The sequence below is a fragment of the Arvicanthis niloticus genome, chromosome 13, assembly GCF_011762505.2.
Source record: "Arvicanthis niloticus isolate mArvNil1 chromosome 13, mArvNil1.pat.X, whole genome shotgun sequence".
In the NCBI taxonomy this organism is placed as follows: domain Eukaryota; kingdom Metazoa; phylum Chordata; class Mammalia; order Rodentia; family Muridae; genus Arvicanthis; species Arvicanthis niloticus.
In genome coordinates, this window is record NC_047670.1 from 72952631 (window position 1) to 72975110 (window position 22480).

Genomic DNA, 22480 nt, shown 5'->3' on the forward strand with positions numbered 1-22480 from the left:
CTTGTCTGATGCTTTGCAGAAGAACTGGATTTGGTTTCCAGCACCCATGTGGCAACTTATAGCCACCTGTAATTCTAGTTCTATGGGGTCCAGTGCCCTTTTCTTGGCATTTATGGGTACCAGGCATGCATGTGGTACTCATGGCACTACTCTTCAAGACAGGGTTTCTGTGTAGCCCTGGCTGTCCTGGAACTAGCTCTGTAGACCAGGCTGGCCTGGAACTCAGAGATCTGCCTGCCTCTGCCTCTGGAGTGCTGGGATCAAAAGTATGTGCCACCACTGCATAGCCTATTTTTGTCTTCTTTCTTGCTATATCTACCTTCACACACACGCACACGCACACACACACACACGCACATGTACACGCACTGGCAGCCGAGCCCTGGGTGGGCACTCCAAGCAACACTTGGCTTTCCTTCTGTTGAACAGAAGCCATTATTAGGCAGGGGCTTATGGGGCTTCCAAAAAAGTATGTTTTTAATTTCATGGTATATCCTTTTTGGGGGAGAAGCTACACTTTTTTGTCATGATCTTCAAAAATCTCCAGAGTCTGGAGAGATGGCTCACCAGCTAAGCACACTGCCTGCTCTGGAATGGGATCGAGGTTCGATTCCCAGCACCCACATGGCAGTTCATCACCATCTATCTGTAACTCCGATGCCCTCCTTGTCATCGGAGGCACACTTGTGGTGCACAAACATACATGCAGACCACCCAGATACATAAAAATCAGTTTTTAAAAAAGAGATGTGACACTTCCCCCTCAAAAAAAAAAAAAAAAAAAAAAAAAAAAAAAAAAGGTTAAGAACCATCGTGCAGTCTGTAAATATTTGTTCTGATTGTATCTGTGATAGTTGTATACTCAATAAACACACACTGGATGAATGAGAAAGCCTCCCCCTCGTTAAAATGTTTTTTTCAATGTGGGGAAAAAACGGCAACAGTCAAAAAAAAATCTCAAGAGAAGACTGTGGGAAATTAAGCGTTGATTACTTCAGCCGCCTATCCTGAGGCCTTAAGCTCAGCGAGGCCCACCACCTAAGACCCACACTTAAGCAATGGCTCCCAGCCCTCTCCAGCATCTAGCTGTCTCCTCCTGTTCTGAAATCCACAGACTGCCTATCAACTGAAAAGGACCTGAAGCCAGGGGAGTGAGCCTGGGCGCCTGGCACGGCTTCTGCGAGGAAGACACTGCCCCCTGCCGGCCGCTCGGCTCGCTCAGCTAGGGGAGAGCCAGGCAGTTCGAGCACTCACCCGTGGGATGTCAGGTAGAAGCATGGACTGGGCAGACCCCCCACGGGACAGATTTCCCGCTAGCGACCTGGCTTGAATCTGGGGAGTCTGTGCTTGTTTCCCTGGGTTCGAGTCCCCCAGGTTAGCGGGGGGCAGGGGCAAGGATGTTGTGGAGGTTCTGCTGGAGCTCCAGGTCCAGTTTCTCAGACTTGGCTTTCTCAAGGGCCCTGCTGCGACACCTTTCGATTCTGAGACAAATCTCTCCAGCGCCTACACTTGGCGAGTGGTGTACCAGCCTCCCCATCACCATGGAAACAGGAGCCTCTGCATCCATCCTAGTGCAGATTCGGGAAGCTATGGGAAGAATCTGGATTTGGGAAAGAGAGATAAAAAACGCAGAGGGAAGGTCGTTGAGATTACTGTAGAGCATGTGCCTTGTGAAGATGGTGAGAAGACGTTAATGCGTCCTTGCAGACCATCTACATTGATCACTTTCCCCTGACATAACCTCTAAGCATCACTTTCCTCATCTGTTAAATAAAAATAATAGCGGCACTTACTTCACAGGGCTGTGGTAAGAATCCCTTAGGTAATGCACACATAACACTTAAGTAAGTGCTTAGCACATAATGAATGCTCAAAGATGTGGTTACTGGACATGTTTCTGCATACTTATTATTTAGGTATTTATTCTTCCTGCTGCTACATCGCTAGTCCCTTGAGTTCCTTTTTGATCTCTTCTGTGTCTCTCTGTCTCTGGGTCTCACTCTGTTTCTGTGTCTCTTTCTCTCTCTCTCTCTCTCTCTCTCTCTCTCTCTCTCTCTCTCTCTCTCTCTTTGTGTGCGTGTGCACACACTCATTGCACAAGCATGAGAATGTGAATCAGATTGTATAATCATGCCCAGAAATACAGAGGGCAGAGCACACATTGGGTGTCTTCCTCTACTGTTCTGTTCTTACCTTAAGACAGAGTGTCTCATGAACTGGAAGTTCACCATGTTGGCTAGACTAGCTGACCCGTAAAATCTTGAGATTTTCCTGGCTTTGCCCATAAAACTGGGGTTACAGATACAACATGACCATGACAATGTCACGGTCAGAACCTCATGTTGGTGGCACTAATTCCTTGGTGAAAGAGTTTCTACCTGAAGTCAACCCTTAAGTGTGGACCCCTGGACTTCATCAAAGTGGAAGCAAAACCCCTTAACTGAATCTGCAAACAAATACGTGTTCACAAGCCGGGACTGGGAGCCCAGGACTGGCAATTTGGCTACTGAAGAGGCTAACACAGGAAGATCAAAAGTTCAAGGACTGCCTGAGCTGCAGAGTAAACAAATTCAAGGCCAATCAGGGCAAATCTGTAAGGCCTCACTTTAACAGAGAGAGAGAGAGAGAGAGAGAGAGAGAGAGAGAGAGAGAGAGAGAGAGAGAAAGAAGAAGGAGGAGGAGGAGGAGGAGGAGGAGGAGGAGGAGGAGGAGGAGGAGGAGAAGGAGAGGGAGAAGAAGAAAAAGAGAAAAAGGAGGAAGAGGAGGAGGTAGTGCTGAGTGTGGGGTCAGACAGACAAAAGTTTGACGTCTGCCTGGTCTCATAGTGGGTTCCAGGCCAACCAGAGTTACATAGTGATACCCTGTCTCAAAACAAAAACAACTTTAAACAGGAAAGTTATACTATGTATACATAATACATATATATTATGTATACATACACACACACTTATTTACACTTTCATTTTGTTTTATTTTGTTTCTAGAGGCAGGGTATTATGTAGCTGAGGATAGCTTTGAGCTTTTTATATATTTTATGGTGCTCTTGAACCCCAAATCCACCTGCCTCTGCCTCCCAAGTGCTGGGGATTAAAGGCATGTGCCACCACCGCCCGGAGCTCCACAGAGCGGAATAAAGAACTTAAAATACAACCCCAGCCACATACTTTTGATTCATGGTTGGAATATATGGAGCACTGGGAAATGTCTCCAAGGCACAGAGCAGACCCCAGGATCTAACATCAAGGGCGAGGTACAAACATAAAAAGCAGAATAGAGCTTCTAAAAAATAGGGTAGGAACCAATGTTAAAGACTAAGAGAAGAAACTGCTCCTCAAATGCTATGCAGAAGGGGGTGTGACTTATGTTACAGTACTCACCTGGCAGACGCCAGACAACCCTGGGGTCCATCGGCAGGACGGGAGAACAAGGAGAACTGGACAGAAGAAGGCTAATACGACGACATGTGAATTAAAAATGCCAGTTAACACTAAAAAATAAAAATAAGGAAAGAGAGAGAGAGGAGAGAGGGAAAAAGAAGAGAGGGAGAGAGAGAGAGAGAGAGAGAGAGAGAGAGAGAGAGAGAGAAGTAATCTAGGGGTCAGAGATGGCTTAGTGGGTAAAAGGCATTTGCCACCAAGCCTCAAGTACTAGAATTGACGCTGGAAAGCTATCTTCTGACTTTCATTGCAGCACGCATGTGCACACACACACACACACACACACTGCATAAATGTTTACAAAAAAGCTTTAGGCTGAGAGAAAAAGTCGGACCATACACTGATAAAGAACCTACAGTCAGCTCCTGAGCCTTACAGCACTTGCCTAGCACACTCAAGGCCAGGCGTCCTTGAGAAAAGAAAGAAGACAGTTGCAGGTTGACCTCTGACCTCCACACATTCAGTGCAGCCTGTGTGAGAGAGCACAAACACACACACAAATAAATACAAACAAACAAATACAAACAAACACAAATGTAAATAAATAAATACAAATAAATAGAGATAAATGAGTGCAAGTAAATAAATGAAAATAAACACAAAATGAATAATAAATACAAATACACAAATGCAAATAAATAAACAATAAAAATAGTAACTCAGATGACAAAAAAGAACTAAAGAAAACAAACAAGTATGAATCTCATAAACATAAAACTTACCGTAAAGGCAGGCAGGAGGCTTGGACAAACAAAGCACAGATGTTCAAATGGCAAACAAAAAGGGAGAGAACTGCCCAGATCTGCCTTCCCTGCATGCAGTGCTTCTGCCAAGGCCACCACCCAGGGCTTACAGGGTGTCTCATCCACAGTGTCACTTCTGATCAAGAAATTTATTTAACAGCAACCAAGGTATAGTGACAACGGACCAACGCTTATGATATTAACTGGTCTTGCAATGTTCCGTAACAATCTGAAGTTGTTGGCTCCATAAACCCTTTCTGGTCTTTTGAAGACACCATTACAAAGCCAGGGAAGTGTCATACCTTGCAGAGTGGAGGTAAAAATCCGTGTGTGTGTGTGTGTGTGTGTGTGTGTGTGTGTGTGTGTGTGTATCGGCATATACATATGTGCTGCTTCTCTGAAAGCCAAAATTAACGGGTCAAGAAATCAAGAGCTAGGGCTGGAGAGATGGCTCATCGGTTAAGAGCACCAGCTGCTCTTCCAGAGGTCCTGAGTTCAATTCCCAGCAACCACATGGTGGCTCACAACCATCTGTAATGGGATCCGACACCCTCTTCTGGTGTGTGTCTGAAGACAGCTACAGTGTACTCATGTAAATAAAATAAATAAAACCAAAAAAAGAAAGGAAGGAAGGAAGGAAGAAATCAAGAGCTAGTTATAGCCGGCCGAGGTGGCGCACGCCTTTAATACTAGTAGCACTTGGGAGGCAGAGGAAGAAGGATCTCTGTGAGTTCGAGGCCAGCCTGGTCTACAGAACAAGTTCCAAGATAGCCAGAGCTACACAGAGAAACCCTGTCTAGAAAAGAAAAGGAAAAGAAAGGAAAGAAAAGAAGAGAAGAGGGTAGAAATGAGCTAACCCTTGGGAGGTAGAGGCAGGAAGATCAGGAGTTCAAGGACAGCCTTAGCTACATAATGGAGCCAGTCCCGTTACAAGAGACCCCGTTTCTTTGTTTGTTTGTTTGTTTGTTTGTTTGTTTCGAGACAGGGTTTCTCTGTGTAGCCCTGGCTGTCCTGGAACTCACTCTGTAGACCAGGCTGGCCTCGAACTCAGAAATCCACCTGCCTCTGCCTCCCAAGCGCTGGGATTAAAGGCATGTGACACCACTGCCTGTCAAGAGACCCCATTTAAAAAAAAAAAAAAAAAAGAAAAAGAAAAAAAAGAAAAATATAAGAGGTGGAAAGGGGAAGGAGGGGAAGAAGGCAGGGAACAGACGAGACATGGAGGAGCTAGGTTTGGGAGGAGCAGCACGGCTCACGTATTTCCTAGTAAACATTTTCCTGTTCCCTCGTTCTGCTTGACCAGCCTGGCTCTCTCCAGGGAGGAAAGCTTCCCTTGGAAGACACACAATGACTTTATAGAACTGGAAGGTCAGACTACTGAGCCTTCGCCACTGTGGGCTCTGCACTCTCAACAGAGTTATGGTGTTGTTGGAAACAATTCATCTCCAACACCAAGGAGAAACTGGAGCACTGCCGCTGCCTGATGAAGGGAGGTAAGCGTAAGTCAGGAATGCAGGACATCTCTTAGGGCCTCTCCTAATCCTGCCTTGTCTGTGACAAAGGCAAGTGAGAAAATGACAACAGTATAGTCAGGACAAGGAGTAGCCCAGATCCTTCCGAAATCCCAGCAGAAAGGAAAGCATGGCCTGTATAGATGCTTGCTGTATGCAAGAACAATGCAGAATGCACAGTATAGGCTTACATTTTTTACAACCTACTTTTAATTAGGGTTCAACCTCTCTAGCCCACCACGCAGCAGAGGCAAGGGAAGAGAAAACTTATTAGCATACGGGGAAGTGGACCTGTTCAGCAATAGTTCTTGGGGGTGAGCTTGATATTCTTGGGCAGTAGTTCAGTCCTGTAGCAAACACCAAATATGACCGAACAGCTACAGTCCAGTCCTTTAGGCAGGCAGACACCAGACACGAACCAGCAGTTCAATCCTGAAAACCACAAGGCTTGCCAACTGGCCTGAGGTGAGGCCATGGAAGCAGTGGAAGCAGCAAGCTGTGGCAGGAACCTCACAAGCAGTTCCTGGTGAGTTTTTCTCAATGACGGTGTTACCACAAGTTGTCTTTAGCAAAGAATGGCAAGGCCGAGCAAACCAAACCAGTGCTCAGTGCCCATCTCCCACTGTCTGTGGGGTCACATTTACACTCCTTCATCAAGAGTCCTTTCATGTGTTTGCTATATCCAAACATCCTTTCGCCTGTGTCTGCTTCAGGAAAACATTCTTTCCCATGTCTGTTCCAGCAGACACTTGTTAGTAAATGTTTGGGTGGCAACAGTTGCCTACTTTCTGTCTTTGTAGCTTTGTTTTCCCCAGTGTCTCATATACTTTTCCCAATAATACTGTCACCGCCAGCAGGAAATATAGCTTAGTTTGTCATCAGAACAGCCTGGGGAGTCTCTGGGGAAGCCGTGAGGACTTCTAACTCAGGTCCTCTTGGTTACATCTACCACAGAAAAGAATTCCAGGATGAATCAGAGTGAAGTAAAGTTAGTTTACTGATGAAACAGAAAAACAAGCTGCTTGGAAAACTCAAGAGTAAGCATGAAGGGAGGAGTGGAGCTGGCTGCCGGGACAGTCGCGGTGTGTGACTTGGGGGCTTCGATGCTACCTCCGGTGTGGGTGTTCCTAGAAGGGAGAGCCTGCACTGGTGCACTTCTTTTTGTTATCCACAGAATTTTGCTCTTGAAAAGTATGGTTTAAAAAAAAAATTTAAGGGCTGGTGAGATGGCTCAGTGGTTAAGAGCACTGACTGCTCTTCTGGAGGTCATGAGTTCAAATCCCAGCAACCACATGGTGGCTCACAACCATCTGTAATGAGATCTGATGCCCTCTTATGGGGTGTCTGAAGACAGCAACAGTGTACTTACATATAATAAATAAGTAAATAAATAAATAAATAAATAGTTTTTAAAAAAATTTAAGGGGCTGAAGAGATGGCTCAGCAAAGCACTGGCTGCTCTTCCAGAGGTTCTGAGTTCCATTCCCAGCAACCACATAGTGGCTCACAACCAACTATAACGTGATCTGATGCCCTCTTCCGGTGTACAGGTGTACATGCAGATAGAGCACTCATACATTAAGAAAGAAAGAAAGAAAGAAAGAAAGAAAGAAAGAAAGAAAGAAAGAAGAAAGAAAGAAGGATTTAAGCTGGAAAGTGACGATTCATACATTTGATCCCAGCACTGGGGGTGGGGGTGGGGGACAGAAGTGGATGGATTTCTATGAGGAGTTTGATGCCACCCTTGTCTATATAGTGAGTTTCTGGCCAACCAGGGCTACACAGTGAGACACTGTCTCAATTTTTTGGTAAGATTTATTTATGTGCACTTGCATTTTACTTGCATGTATATATGTGGACCATGTGTCTACCCGGTGTCCACAGAGGTCAGACTAGAAAATCAGATCCCCTGGAAGTGGACTCATGGACAGTTGTGAGTGCCCATGTGGGTGCTGAGAACCAAACCCAGGTCTTCTGCAAGAGCAGCAAGTGCTCTTAACCTCTGAGCCAGCTCTCTATCTCCAAGGAGGCAATTTTTAAAATATTTAAAAATATTTTGTGTGTGTGTTTGTCCATGTTAATGCAGCATCCACCAAGGCCAGAAAGGGATTTGATCCCCTGAAGCTGGGTTTACAGGTGGTTGTGATCTCGGGCCAACAGGCTTGGCAGCACCTCCCTTACCCAGTGAACCATCTCATTATGTGAATATATGTGTGTACGTGGTTTTGTTCTACAGAATCTAACGCTGTCTTCTGACTTCTGTAGGTACCAGGCACGGACATGGTGCTCAGACATACACGCGGGCAAAACACGCATACACCAAATAAAAAAGTAAAATAGGAAAACTATTTGAAGACTTTTTTTTTTTTTTTTTTTAAAGAGAGACTAGGGTTCTTAATGATAAAAGGCCCGCTTACAAGAACTAACTGCGGTCCTCCAGCGTGCAGGGGGCGCTTTGAAATAGAGCTGCCTTCCAATTTCTCACCCCGCGGTCTTAGCGAAGGTCCTTGTTGCTAGGAGACAAGATGCGTCTTTCTGCTCTCCAGTCTGATGTTGCCTGAGCACTCTTGGCGGGAGGACTGAGGTCTAAGGCCCCCGTTACTTTAGCTCCAAACGGTCCCTGTTCATGGGAACTTTTTCCTTCTAATTCCTCACAAGCGGGTCGTAGCAGCAGGCAGAGGCTCCGTGCCCGGACCCAGTCCGCAGCCCAGCCATGCCTAAAAAAGGAAAAAAGTCCAAGATACCCTTGACGGAGGAAGAGCAGCTGCTTATATTTCAGCAGAAGTTGCTGGCTGACGAGGAGGCAGCCAAGAAGAAAGAAAGGCTTCTCACCCAGTTCTTGAAGGTGATGCTTGTCTGCTGTGTGTCCTGCCCAGACCCACCGCCCATGCGCTGGTGCCGTTGCCTGGGATCACATCATTGCGGCAGGCTCATTTTCATCCTTCCTTGTCCCTCTGAAGTCGTTGGTCCCCAAATACATGGGCTTCAGACAACTTTGGTTTCTACCTAGGGCATTTTCTGTGAAGTATGGGGAGGGGAGAATTGGGTTTGGCAGTATCAACTGAGCCCTCGGAATTAGGACAGTGGGTGTTGTCAGTTGTCCAAATTCAGCTGTCTTGAATTCTGGTGTTCGGTCTGGAGTGGGGTCGTTAGAAACTCTTCTACTCTGATGCTTCACCCTGGAGGGAACGCATCGGAAACCACCAACAGGAGCCCCTGAGTGTTGGCAGCCAAAGGCTTTGTACTTGAGAATACACAAGGATTGGCATTTTTCAGAGTGGTATCGATCGCTCGGTAATAGACCTTTTTGCCTTGGCTGAAACACATGTGTTTACTCCTCACGCAGGACAAGTTGGCCAAAGAAGAACACAACAGCGCTCTGAACCTCAATAAGATTAACACGCAGTGGAGAACCGTCCTCAGAGAGGTCAAGACCCGAGAGCTTCACAAGGACATTGAGATCCTCAGCCAAACCTTTGAACGAGTGGTGGACTGCAAGGACAGCGTCATTAAGGTACACAGTCTCTCCAGAGAGCTCCCAGGGGTGGCTTCCTAACCTTCCCCGGTAGAATGAGCCTAGTGAATTATTTATTATTTATTGTTGTCGTTGCTACTGTTATTATTATTACTATTATTATTTCGAGACAAATACATGTATTCCTATAATTATAATAATAACAATTATTACTATTATTATTTTGAGACAAAGTCATGCATTCCTATAATGGCCTCAGACTCACATGTAAGGGGAGGATAACCTTGAATTCCTCACCCTCCTACCCCAGCTTCCCAACTGCTGGCATCACAGGCTGTGGGCTACACACCTGGATCTACCTAACTGGCCTTCAAGCCTTCATGAGGCACACTCTGTGACAAACATAGCTATTGGTCCTAATCCGTGTCACTGAGACGAGAAACGAAATCCCGAGCTGTGACTATCCTCCCCTTCCTTAGAGGAACCGAATCTTTGGCCATCTCTGCCCCAGATGAGCACCGAGGAGCAGTCAGCATCAGCAGCAACTTGAACTCAAGCCCATTCCTTTAGTTCAGCATCCGAAGGCTCAGGTCCAGAGAGGGAAACTGACCTATCCAAGGATGCCTGCTCTAGGCAGAGGCCTGGGACTATCCTGTGGATATTTTGTTCTTTCTGAAGGGTCTCACTCTGTAACTCTGGCTGTTCTGAAACTTGTATGTAGCCAAGGCTGGCCTCAAACTCACAGAGATCCACCTGCCTCTGTCTCCCAAGCACTGAGATTAAAGGTGAGTGCCAAGACAACTGGCAAGGTGTAGGTAGGAGCTTCGGCTCAGTCCACTACTTCATTCAACCAGATTGGCCTCCTTGATTTAACATCAGTGGCCGTGGACAAGGTCGGGAAGCCCTCCCTCACAGAGGTAGGAGAGATTCTGGACTCCAAACTATTCAGTCAGCCATGCTAATGATCTTTTGGAGGGAGACAGGAGACCAAAACAGACTTGTGTAGCCCAGGATGGCTATAGATCAGCAATCTCCCCATTTCAACCTCCCAGATACTGGGATTATTGGCAGGTGCCATCAGCCTGGATGTGCTCATGCTCTCAAGAAGTTCCTGAATGACTCTCATCTTTTAAAAGATGTTGATGCATCCATTTCTTAAAACCTGTGTGCATGGGGGCTGGAGAGGTGGCTCAGAGGTTGAGAGCACTGGCTGCTCTTCCAGAGGACCTGAGTTCAATTCCTGTCAACCACATGGTGGCTCACAACCATCATATAATGAGATATTGCGCCCTCTTCTGGATTGCAGACATACATGCAGGCAGGATGCTGCATACATAATAAATAAATCTTTAGAAACCTGTGTGTATGGTATGTGGGTGGGTGGTACATGCCTCTGGAGGTCAGAGAGAGCCTTGTTAGAGTCAGTTCTTTCCTTCTACCTCCCTGGGTTTAACTGTCTCCTTGGCTCTGTATGCCTTCACCTCCCACTTTTAAATTTCTTTGAAATGAAGAAATGAAGCAGGTGCACGAGCCTTCTATTCACACGAGTCCCTGTACAGCCTGGCTTTGGGATTGGTGACCTTGATGGCCACCATGCTGCCCTTTCCATGGCAGCTTTGGGATTCTGGGTGGAAATATCAGTAAGATTTGTCAGGTGAGGGTGGCACTTCCAGCTCCTTGATTTACAGATTGTAAATCCTTGATTGTCCAGAGATTTACAGAATCCCTGCGCAGCGTGTGGTTGCTCTCCTGTTGCTCTCAGTGACCAGTACTGATCGTCAGAATCTCCTCTGTAGCCTAGAGATGCCTCTGCATCTGTTTAGTTCTGGCACGTTGGTCAGACTTGTGCTGGAGGAAATCCTTGGCCTTCTTTTTGACTATCTCAGGCGTCACTAAAGATCTGAGTGGAACTACAATCCATGCAGGCTGCCTACTTGAAGGTGGCACCAAGGAAGAGCAGGCTGCAGCCCCTTTCATTTGTTTTTCTTTGTTTGTTTTGTTTTGTTTTGTTTTGTTTTTTTGGTGTTTGTTTTGTTTGAGATAAGACACTTGCTGGTTTGGAACTTGCTGTGTAGACCAGGCTATCCTCAAACTCAGAGAGATCCACCAACTTCTGTCTCCTGAATACTGGGATTAAAGACATGTGCCATCATACCCAGTTTGTCCTTTTTTTTTTTTTTTTTTTTTTTTTTTTTTTTTTTTTTTGAGACAGGGTTTCTCTGTGTAGCCCTGGCTGTCCTGGAACTCACTCTATAGACCAGGCTGGCCTCGAACTCAGAAATCCACCTGCCTCTGCCTCCCAAATGCTGGGAGTTTGTCCCTTTTTCAATCCTACCATTTACAGACTACCTGTTCACCGACCCCTTAATCTTTTCTTCTGGAGCAAAGCTCCACAGTGTTAGCAAATATTCACCGTACATCTTTCCTTCTGCCTAAGCCTTGTAGGGGTGAGGACTCATAGGCCCCGGGACAGCTTTGCACTACTTTTTTTTTTCTTCTTTTTTGAGACAGGGTTTCTCTGTGTAGCCCTGGCTGTCCTGGAACTCACTCTGCAGACCAGGCTGGCCTTGAACTTAGAAATCCACCTGCCTCTGCTTCCCAAGTGCTGGGATTAAAGGCATGCACCACCACTGCCCCGCCAGCTTTGCATTGCTAGTAACAACTTAAGTAAGACTGGGTTTTTTAAAATTATTTATCTTTATTTGATGTGCATTGGTGTTTTGCCTGCATGTGTGTCTGTGTGAGGGTGTCAGGTCCCCTGGAACTGGAGTCACAGAGGGTTGCGAGCTGCCATGCAGTTCCTGGGAATCAAACCCAGGTTCTCTGGAAGAGAGTCAGTGCTCTTAACCTCTGAGCCATCTCTCCAGCCCCAGCCTCCAGTGGTGGGGAGCAAACCCAGAGCTTCATCTAAGCTAAACAACACTCTATCACTAAGTCACACACCCAGCCCTGGGAGGTTTTAGACTTGGTCGGTGTGTGTGTGCGTGCACGTGCACTGTATGTGCACATGTGTTGTATGTGTCTATATAGGCCAGAGGTTGCTACCATGTGTCTTTCCATCTTTTTGCTGTTTTTAGAACATGGTACGCTTGGGCTGTCGAGACATCTCAGCTGTTAGGGCAGTGGCTGTAGAAACCAGGCTAGATTTCTAGCATCCATCTGGGGTACAACCACCTATAACTCCAGGAGATCTGATACCCTCTTCTGACCTCCAAGGACAGGGCACACACATGGTACACATACATACATGTAGACAACACTCATATACATAAAATAAAGTGAATCTAAAGCAGTCATTGAAAAAAATACGAACTGGGCCTGGTGTCACATGCCTTCAATCTGAGCAGAGACTGAAGGATTTTCGAGTTTAAGGCCAACCTGGTTTTCATAGCAAGACCCATGGTAGATAGAAGTATGCAGTAGTGAGACCTTGTCAAACAAACCAAAACAAAACACTTCACAAATTTGTACTCCACCCTTGCTCAGGGTCAAGCTTATCTTTGCTGTATTGTTCCAGTTCTAGAATATGTGCCCTTTCCTTGCTGAATCTAAAACTTATCAGTTGGGCTGGGCTGGATGGCCAGTGGCTTCAGCGACCCACCATGAATGAGTGGATGTGCATGGGGTTATGCGCCTACCATCAGGCCTGGGTCTTTTTTATGTGGGTTTTGAGGCAGGTTCCAAATTCAGGGCCTGGGCAGGAACTAGTCAGCTAAGCCATTAGTCCACTTTTCTGTTTCTCTTTGAGTCCAGACTGGCCTTGAATCCATGGCAATATTCCTGCCTCAGCCTCCGACGTGTTAACATTATACTTGTGAGCCAGCCTTGGTGGCTCACACCTTTAGTTCCAGTACTGGGGAACAGAGGCAGGTGGGTCTCTGCGTTTGAGGCCAGCCCGGGCTAGAGTGAGTTCCAGGATAGCCAAGGCTATACAGAGAAACCCTGTCTCAAACAAACAAACAAACAAACAAACAAATGATTATACTTATGAACCATCACTCTCAGCTATCTTATAACAGCAACAAAAACAAAAACAAAAAAAAACCCACAAAATTTGAACTTTGTGCGTGCACACAGGTGACTTGAGTGTGCATGCACACAGGTGACTTCTGTGAGTGGGTGTGCATGTGCTACAGAGCATGTTTGGAGGTCAGAGAACAACTCTGTGGAGTCAGTTCTCTCCTACCTCTCATATGGGATTGAACCCAAGTCTCTGAATTTGTACAGAGAGCTTCTCCATCTACTGAACTATCTTGCTTTATCCTGTGCTTCTCCAGACTTTCTGAAAGTCAGCAAATAAGAATCAGATCCTTTTTCTTTGAGTAGGGTCTCTCAATGTAGCCCTGACAGCCCTGGAGCTCACTACATGAACCAGGCTGAGCCAAACTCAGAGATCTGCCTGCCTCTGCCCTGAGTGCTGGGATTAAAGTCACAGAGATCCTCCTGCTCCTGCTCCCTGAGTGCTGGGATCAAAGGCCTGCACTGCTATGCCAGGCAGATACTTGTTTTCCAGTTTATACAGTGGTGATCCTTGCTGGTGCTCAAACTTTCTAGGTTTTGTTTTGTTCTGTTTTTAAATTCCCTGAGTGTTTTTCCCTCTAATGAAAATGTCCCAGTTACCTTTCGATAATAATAAACCACCCTGAGTTAGTAACAACAGTTTCATCATTACATTTTGTGGTTCTGTGGGTAGACTGAGCTGTGTAGCTCTGCATGCTAGGGACCTAGTGAAGGGCTAGACAAACAGACAACTGCTCAACCACTGGGCTCCATCCTGTTGTGAAACCATTCCCATCAAGGCAGCCTCATTAAGACTCAGGAAGTTCCTAAAACAGAAGATTCACAAGGTTCCTCTCCAAGGGTATGGAAACAGAAACTACTAGGGAGAAGGGACCCTCAGACCAGCTGAGCTGCCGAGCTATTGGGATATGGCTCTTGTCAGCCACTCCCCCCCCCCAACCCCTGTGCTCCTGTAAGTGACGCCAATAAACTAAATGATTCACCAAGGTGGACTTTGGTGGAGTCTCTCTCCTATAGTGTAAGTAGATGTTTGTTCCTCTTTCTCCAAGAAAGCTACATAAAACACATCCTTGGACCCATGAAAGACAAAGGCGATTGTCTTTCACAAACAAGAATGCTGTCAGTCCACCCATTGTCACTACACTCACCTCAGCCTGATTGGCCTGGCGCAGGTGCGGCTGTCAGCCAGAAGAGTTGTTGACTAGAATTCATACGACCTCTCCATGTGCTTTGGCTTTCTCTCAGCCTGCTGGCTCCATTCCTGGAGGAAGCGTTTCCAAGAACGGGCATTGCAAGAGGCAGGAAGCAGAAGTAGGCAGGCCAGATTCAGGCCTGTGTTGGAAGCGCCATGGCACCAAGTACCTCTTCACCTCTACTGTTGAGTCCCACAGTCACGAGGTCACTCAAATTCAAGAGAAGAGGACGAGTTCTTCCTGCCCAGTCCTTCCTGCCTTCCCTTCTCCCTTTTCTGTCTTTCTCTTGAGATGAGTCTCACAGGCTTCAAACTAATAATCTTTTTAAAAATATTTTATTCTTTTTAAAGTGTGTGTGTTTGTGTGTGTGTTTGTGTGTGTGTGTGTGTGTGTGTGTGTGTGTGTGTAGTGCAAATGACCACAGAAGCCAGAAGAGGGCATCAGATCCCTTGGGGCTAGAGTTGCAGGTAGCTGTAAGACCCCAGACTTCAGTGCTGGGAACTGAACTCGGGTCTTTGTGAAAAGGAGCAAGTGCTCTTACCTCTAAGCCATCTCTCCAGCTTCCAAACTCGTGATCCTCCTGCCTCCCTAATGCTGGGATAGTAGGTATCTGTCACCATGTCCAAATGCAACTCCACCTTTGTGGAGGAATGACAAAGTCACACTGCAGAAAACTGCAGGACAGGAGCGTCCACTCATCTTTTCAGTATAGTGGGAAACCACCTCCTCTTGGCCTCTGATGTGGCCTGATTGGTCTCTGATAGTTTCTTTGCTTTTCATTTTGTGTTGGAGGACTGGGGCTCAAACTCAGGACCTCGTGTATGCTAGGCAAACATTCTACCTCTGCGCTACATCGCTAACCCTGTAAAATAATTTTTGCCGGATGTGGTGACACACACCTTTGATCTTAGCACTAGGGAGGCAGAGGCAGGTGGATCTCTGTGAGTTGAAGGGGAGCTTGGCTTACAGAGTGAGACAGTGTCTCAATATAGATACACATATACATTATATATACATCTCTCTCTCTCTCTCTCTCTCTCTCTCTCTCTCTCTCTCTCTCACACACACACACACACACACACACACGCACACACACAGGTCTTGTTAAGTCACCAGAGCAGGCTTCAAACTCATTATATAGCCCAGGGAATCTGCAATGCCCCTGCCTCAGTGCCCTGGCATCACAGATGTGCAGCACCATGGCCACTTTCCTGATTTGCATAAGAAGATAAACTAGGTCCACGTCATTTTCTGCCCTGAAACTTCCAGTTCTCCGAGGATCCCTGGCTCTTGTTAATGGCAGCTCCATCAGTGTGAATGTTTGTGGCCCACGAGACGTTGCTCACTTCACACTCCTTTAGAAAAAATTTTTTCATTTTATCTGTGTGTCTGGATGTATGTTAAATGCACCATATGTATGCAAAAGCCATGAAAAGGGCATTGGGCCGGGCAGTGGTGGCGCACGCCTTTAATCCCAGCACTTGGGAGGCAGAGGCAGGCGGATTTCTGAGTTTGAGGCCAGCCTGGTCTACAGAGTGAGTTCCAGGACAGCCAGGGCTACACAGAGAAACCCTGTCTCAAAAAAAAAAAAAAAAAAAAAAAAAAAAAAAAAAAAAAAAAAAAAAAAAAAAAAACACCAAAAAGAAAAGAAAAGAAAAGAAAAGAAAAGAAAAGGACATTGGATCCCCTGGAACCGAAGTTACAAATAGCTGAGAGCCGATATGTGGTTGCTGGGAATGAAAACCTCTGGAAGAGCAGAGCCATCTCTCCAGCCTTCTTTTTCTCTCCCTCCTCCTCCTCTTATTCCTTTTTTTTTTTTTTTTTTTTAAATAAAGACAGACAGGTCTTATGATATAGCCCTGGCTGGCCTAGAACTCCCAATTTGCCCAAGTTAAGCTTGAACTCACCGGTATCCACCTGCCTCTGCCTCCTGAGTGGTGGGAATAAAGGCATGAGCCACCGGGACTAGTCCCTCCACTTCTAGACGCCATTCTTGGTTTGTATCAAGACCAAATGGCAAGGGCTGGAGAGATGGCTCAGTGGTTCAAGCTCTTGCAGTCCTTTCAGAGGACCCGGGTTCGAGTTCTAACGCCCACATAAGGAACTCACAACTGCTTGTAGCTCTTATTCCAGGAAATCTGAGGGCCTTTGGCCTCCTGAAGCACATGAAGTACACTTAAAATAAACATAGAAAGACATGCATACATACACACAAGTACTAAACAAATCTTATTTTTTAAAGACTGAATGGGAGAGCTGGCGTTCCTAAAACCATTCGGAAATGAGAGGGAAATGGCAGATTCCTAAATCCATGTGCGTGTGGGCGCGCATACGCACCATAAGTGACACCAAGTGTCTTCCTCACTTCCTTGCTGTCCACCTTAGACTTTAAGACAGAAGCTCACTCACCAAATTGGGCAAACTGGCTGGTCGATCAGCCAGACCTAGCACCCCCTCCTCTCTACTCCCCAAACCTGAGATTACAGGCGTGCCACCACCTACTTCTGTGGGTGCTGAGAACCCAGCTGCTCCATCTCCCCAGCCTCCTGAATCCATTTTTATTTTCTCACGGATGCCACGTGGCCAGCGCGGTAATTCTCTTCCTCCTGCCCAGTCTTTGGCTAGGGACTTGACGGAAGCTGAGGAGCAGTATGCCCACGCTCTGCGTAGCCACCTGCACAACGTTGACCGGCTCTTGGCCCTGCAACGACGCCGGCTCGGCCTCCTGGAGGAAAATTACAACATGGAGCTGGAGGTCCTAACCAAAGAGTTCGAGACAGAAAGGTACGGGGGCCAGAGAGCCGAGAGGCTGGATCCAGGGGCATTCCCAGAGTCCGTGCCTGTAACCAGATACCCAGTACCGTGGAGTGTCTTTCCTGAACCACAATTTTTATGCACACAGGGTTCTGAGATCCTTGTAAATGAATCTGGGTTCAGTCTTACAGCCTTAGCCTATGTTTGCCCCTTTGGGTTCCTGGCTGCACCTCCTACCTCCAACTCAGAATTCTATCCGTCTAGCAGCAGACAGGGATGGGAGAGTGCTTTTACTGCAAACTTATTATTAAGGTTTTTGGTTTTTTATCATTGGAAGGCATTACCTATTCAAAAATCAAAATACTCACATTAATTCTTTTTTAAAAGATTTATTTATTTATTTTATGCATGTGAGTACACTGTCCCTGTTTTCAGACACACCAGAAGAGAGCATTGGATCTCCATTACTGATAGTTGTGAGCACCATGTGGTTGCTGGGGATTGAACTCAGGACCTCAGAAAGAGCAGTCAGTGCTCTTAACTGCTGAGCCATCTCTCCAGCCCTCTTATTCATTCTTAATGGGGGGGGGGGGACACTACACACACACACACACACACACACACACACACAAACACAGAGCAAACTTTTCCCTCCCTCCTAGCCAGAGCCTAAAAGTTTGTACCATTCAGTTTCATTTTGTTATTGGTGGTGGTGGTTTGGGGGTGTTTTGTTTTGTTTTGTTTTTTGTTTTCCAGACAGGGCTTCTCTATGTAATAGTCCTGGTTGTCCTGGTCTTAATTTGTAGACCAGGCTGGCCTCAAACTCACAGAAATCCACCTGCCTCTGCCTCTGCCTCCCAAATGCTGGGAGTGCTTCACCAGACCTGGCTCATTCGTAGTGATAGTCCTCATTTCTTTGTCACTTTGGTCCATGTGCTAATCCACCGTGTTTCCTATAGGAAATCCATCATTGACCATCATGAGAAGGAGGTTCACTATCTACAGGACGTCTTCATGGCCATGGAGCAAAACTATATAGACTCCGAGTACGAGAGCAAGCTAGAGTTCCAGAGCATGTGGGATGACCTAAAAAACAAGGTACAGGAGGAGCTGGGGGATGGGAGCCGGAGAGACACAGGAAAACTGCTCAAGGCAACTGGAGCTCGGGAGAGCCCTAGAGCCAACAGTCAATAAAACTCCATCGCCACTGAGGCGCCCTGGTGCTTGTGACCTTGTGAAAATTGCTTGGGAGGCAAGACTGTCCTAAACTGCTATGAGAACTTATTCTTCTCTCTTAGGATACATCCTGAACACACTTTCCCCTCCCTCCCCTTCTCTCAGTTCCCCAGCACCTCCCTCCCTCTCCCCCAGATCCACTCCTTCCCTTCAGAAAAGAGCAGGCTTCCCAGGGATATCAACCTAACACAGCATATCAAGATATAATAAGACTACACACAAACCTTTATATCAAGGCTGGTGAGGTAACCCAGTAGGAGGAAAAGGGTCCCAAGAGCAGGCCAAAGAGTCCGAGACACCTACACTCTGTCAGGAGTTCCAAGAGACCCACAGAGCTAACAGTGCACTTTAAGTCTATTTTGTTTTCTTTTTTAAGATTTATTTACTTTATATATGTGAGTGCACTGTCGCTGTCTTCAGACACACCAGAAGAGGGCATCAGATCCCATTACAGGTGGTTGTGAGCCACCATGTGGTTGCTGGGAATTGAACTCAGGACCTCTGGAAGAGCAGTCAGTGCTCTTAACCACTGAGCCATCTCTAAGGCACACGCCTTTAATCCTAGCACTCAGGAGGCAGAGACAGGTGGATCTCTGTGTCAAGGCCACTTGGTCTACAGAGTGAGTTCCAGGACAGCCAGGGCTACACAGAGAAACCCTGTCTTGGAAAATCAAAAGAGAGAAAAAAAAAGTTAAGAGATCTAAAACATTGATCTAAAACATTGGGCCTCATTCTGTCTCATGGAGCTGGGCCCATCCAACCCCCGTGCTCTTTAGTCCAGGCTGCTATAGACTAACCACACTCCCAGTGTAAGTCATTAAACAATGCTCCAGAGAGTTCCTACCGGTGTGGCTACTTGTGGGCGTGGACGGCACGAGTAGGGTAAGTAAACATTTGGTACTTGGGATACACTTCCCAGAATTTAGAAGAGAAGCACTTTCTTCGCCTACAATTGGAGAACATAGTGGAAGACCTGTGGAGGAGGTTCCAGGATGCACTCAAGAATTACACCGATGCCACGGAGGACCGGAAGATTGCCTTTGAGGCCCTGAAGGTGAAGGATGAGAAAAGCTCCAAAGAGATTGAGGTTCAGATGAAAAAGATCCAGAGGCTGCAGGTGCGCACAGGAGACACCATTTCCCTGTCGCCTTTGCCCATTCTTCCCAGATTCTTTTGGGGCTCTCACTGGGTGGCTCAGGAAATAGACCTGCTCCCAGTCCCGTCAGTCTCCCCTTTGACCTATCTCCCTCTGTTAATTGCTTCTCCTGTCCCTCTAGGAGGCCATAAGTGCCCTGAAAGGGAAGATCGTAGCCCACAGCCGCGAAGGTGAATGGCAGAATCAGTGTATCCGGAATGACAAGGAGCTGGTCCATGTGCAGCTGCGAAAACTTAAGATCCAGAGGACCCAGGCTCGGACCGTATCTCAGGAGAACTTAGTCAAGCTCACCCTGGAAAGTAATGCCACCCTCAAGGCTCTGAAGAAGGCCGTGGAGAAGGTATAGGATAGAGAGAGGGTAATCGGGACGAAACCGAGAAACTTGGCTGGAGGCAAAACTGGATTCTGGGAGACACGGGGGGCCGCGGGGCCTCCCTGCTTCTCCCTCATAAAGCAAGCACTTGTATTATCTGTTTTACACCATCCTCTCTTTTAAATGAAGTAATGGGGATTTTTGGCTTCCCAAGTCCCCTTTTTCTCCATGTCTCCTGCATGTGTGTGATTTCCTCACCCCCTCCATAAACACTGTCAACTGCCTGCTGTCTCTGTCTTCTGCGCTTGCGATTTCTCTGCTGCTGCCTGTTGCACTTCAGATCGTCCCCGCCTTTTCATTCTTTAACTGGCAGCGGAAATGAACTCAACCAGGACCCCTGGGCTGTATTATTTCTAGACTGCATCATTTTGGGGGTTTGTCTCTGGATTTCTTCTGAAGACAGTATCGTTCTGGGACCTTATCCTGGGATTTCTTTCGAGAACTACTGACTCACCAAGATGCTACTTGTCACTGGTGTGACATCGACAAATGGCTGTCTTAAGCCCTGGATCACTACCATTGGTTACGTTTTTCCTTGTGGTCCTTAGGTATATCTGCTCTGAGGCACTTTGGCTGCTGTTGCCCCTTTGCCTCACCCCAAGCCCTCTAAGAGCTAGGGACAGGGAGGTGGGGATGACAGACCAGGAGTTAGACAGGATCCCTGGTAAGGCAGACAGACAGGGAGAGAAGGAGCCATGCTAGGTAATACAGATGGCCAATTTCCAAGATGGCTGCTTCTTCCTCAGCCTCCTGACCCTGGCGGCTTTTGTCTCCTACCAGCAGGCCCCTGCTGATAAACTGGCTCAGCAAATTCAAAACCTGATCAGGACATGTCCTAGAACAATTGAGGACCAAATCGACCATTCTATCTGACTTCAGATTGGTCAACCCTAAAGTAGGGGAGGAGAGGTCTTGAGAACAGAGCCTTAACCCCATCCCACCCATACTCTCAAGAAAAGAGCGGACACTCGGCTTCCCGAGTCCTCCTCTGCTGTGCAGACAGTCTCTTCCTCTGTGTGTCTATTGCAGTTCTCCTCATCCCCAGTTAACGCCTTTCTTAACTGAAAAAAAAAAAAAAAAAAAAAAAAAAAACCGAGAGAGTAACAATGAGTTGTTTGCGGTAAGAATATGAAATGCCGGGCCAGTGCTTGGCACACGGCAAGCACCGCATCGCACGTGTTTCCTGCTGAACAGCTTTTCTGGGCTGGAGCAGGGAAACTCTTGTTTTCCCTAAACCACCTCTTCATAATTCCCCACAGGGTGAAAAGATCCTGAAGCTTGCTGAAATATGTAGGAAATTTGAAACAGAGGAAGAAAAAGTACTGCCTTTCTATTCTTCAGTACTGACTCCCGAGGAGCAGGAGGAGGCCGAGATCCAGAACCCGGAGGACCTCACGGAGGACCTCGCCAAGGTAAAGAGAGGGAGTGTGTGAGCAGGGAGGCAGCACTGGCTAACGGGTACCATGACACACCTGTTTCCTCTAACTCCACTCTCAGCTTATGATGGACTATGCGGGGATGGAGAACTTCTGGAAGAGATACAACAAGGTGAAGCTGGAGGTCCTGAGTCTGCAGCACAGGCGGCTACAGCTGCTGGATATCAGCGGCAAACTCCGGGGGATGCTCAAACAGTACTTGGATGGCATCTCGGTGAGCGACGAAGTGCTGAGCCACCTCAACCCGCTCCTCATAGTAAACCACAGAAGCAACCTGCCCCAGCTGCCCCCACTGGCAGCCCAGCCCGGCGGGGACAGAAGAGCCTCTTACAATGTCATCGAAGCAGCCCACATTGTCTCCCATATTCTGTGACCGGAGGAGACTGCCTTCCGGACCCAGAGACTTTATTCCTTTTTTGAAACCTGACTGCTTCGCTCTCCCACTCAGACGGACAGACGGACAGACGGACAGACACCCCAGCTGTACTCCTTCCTGACTGCCACTACCCCATGCACTGTAGCAGATTACTTATTCTTTTTTTAAAAAGAGAGAAATAAATAAAAGTAAAAGGGAAAAACTTCCTGTAGTTTGGAAGTTCCTCAAAAGAATACAAGATCAGCAGGTGGCGTGGGCAGCAGAACACATTCTGCATTGGATCCCAGAAACGGAGAGGGGCAGAGGCAGGTGTGTCTCAGAGGCAGGCGTGTCTCTGTGAGTTCGAGGCCAGCCTGGTCTACACAATGAGTTCCAGGACAGCCAGGGCTACACAGAGAAACCCTGTCTTGAAAAACAATAGCAACAACAAAAACAAACCAACCAACCAGGGCCCACACTCCTTATGTAGCCCACTGAGCTTCAGACTGTCAGCCTCCTCTGGGACCGCAGGTGTGGAGCACATCGGTTTTATTAGTGCTGTGGATTGATGGATTGATGGATCTCAGGGTTTTCTGCATCCTCATAATAAGCATCCTACCAACTGGGCTCTAACCTCAGCCTTGCAGGATATGAGGAGCATGGTCCCAGGGAGAGAACTCCTGGGCGCCCACTGAGAGGCGGAATATAACTTCCTCAACAGTGTCCCAGCACCTGCCAGTCTTACAGGATTGTTCAAGACCAGTTCCTCAGGGTAAATTAGGACAGCAAGA

At 47.1% G+C, this 22480-nt stretch overlaps 1 protein-coding gene across 2 annotated transcripts; it reads left to right on the plus strand.

Moving 5' to 3' along the window:
- The first annotated feature begins 8203 nt into the window (after positions 1-8203).
- Drc2 (dynein regulatory complex subunit 2) lies at positions 8204-21912 on the plus strand. Of its 2 annotated transcripts, none has more exons than XM_076912036.1 (8): positions 8204-8536; positions 9038-9205; positions 16994-17163; positions 18093-18231; positions 19289-19423; positions 19647-19865; positions 21158-21310; positions 21396-21912. In XM_076912036.1, exons 1-8 carry the CDS (start codon positions 8405-8407, stop codon positions 21705-21707), a joined length of 1428 nt encoding a protein of 475 aa, XP_076768151.1. In that variant the 5' UTR covers positions 8204-8404; the 3' UTR covers positions 21708-21912. The 2 variants fall into 2 exon arrangements, with proteins under 2 accessions (XP_076768151.1, XP_034372680.1); XM_034516789.2 differs by having other exon boundaries at positions 8205-8536; positions 19289-19486.
- Positions 21913-22480: the final 568 nt, after the last annotated feature.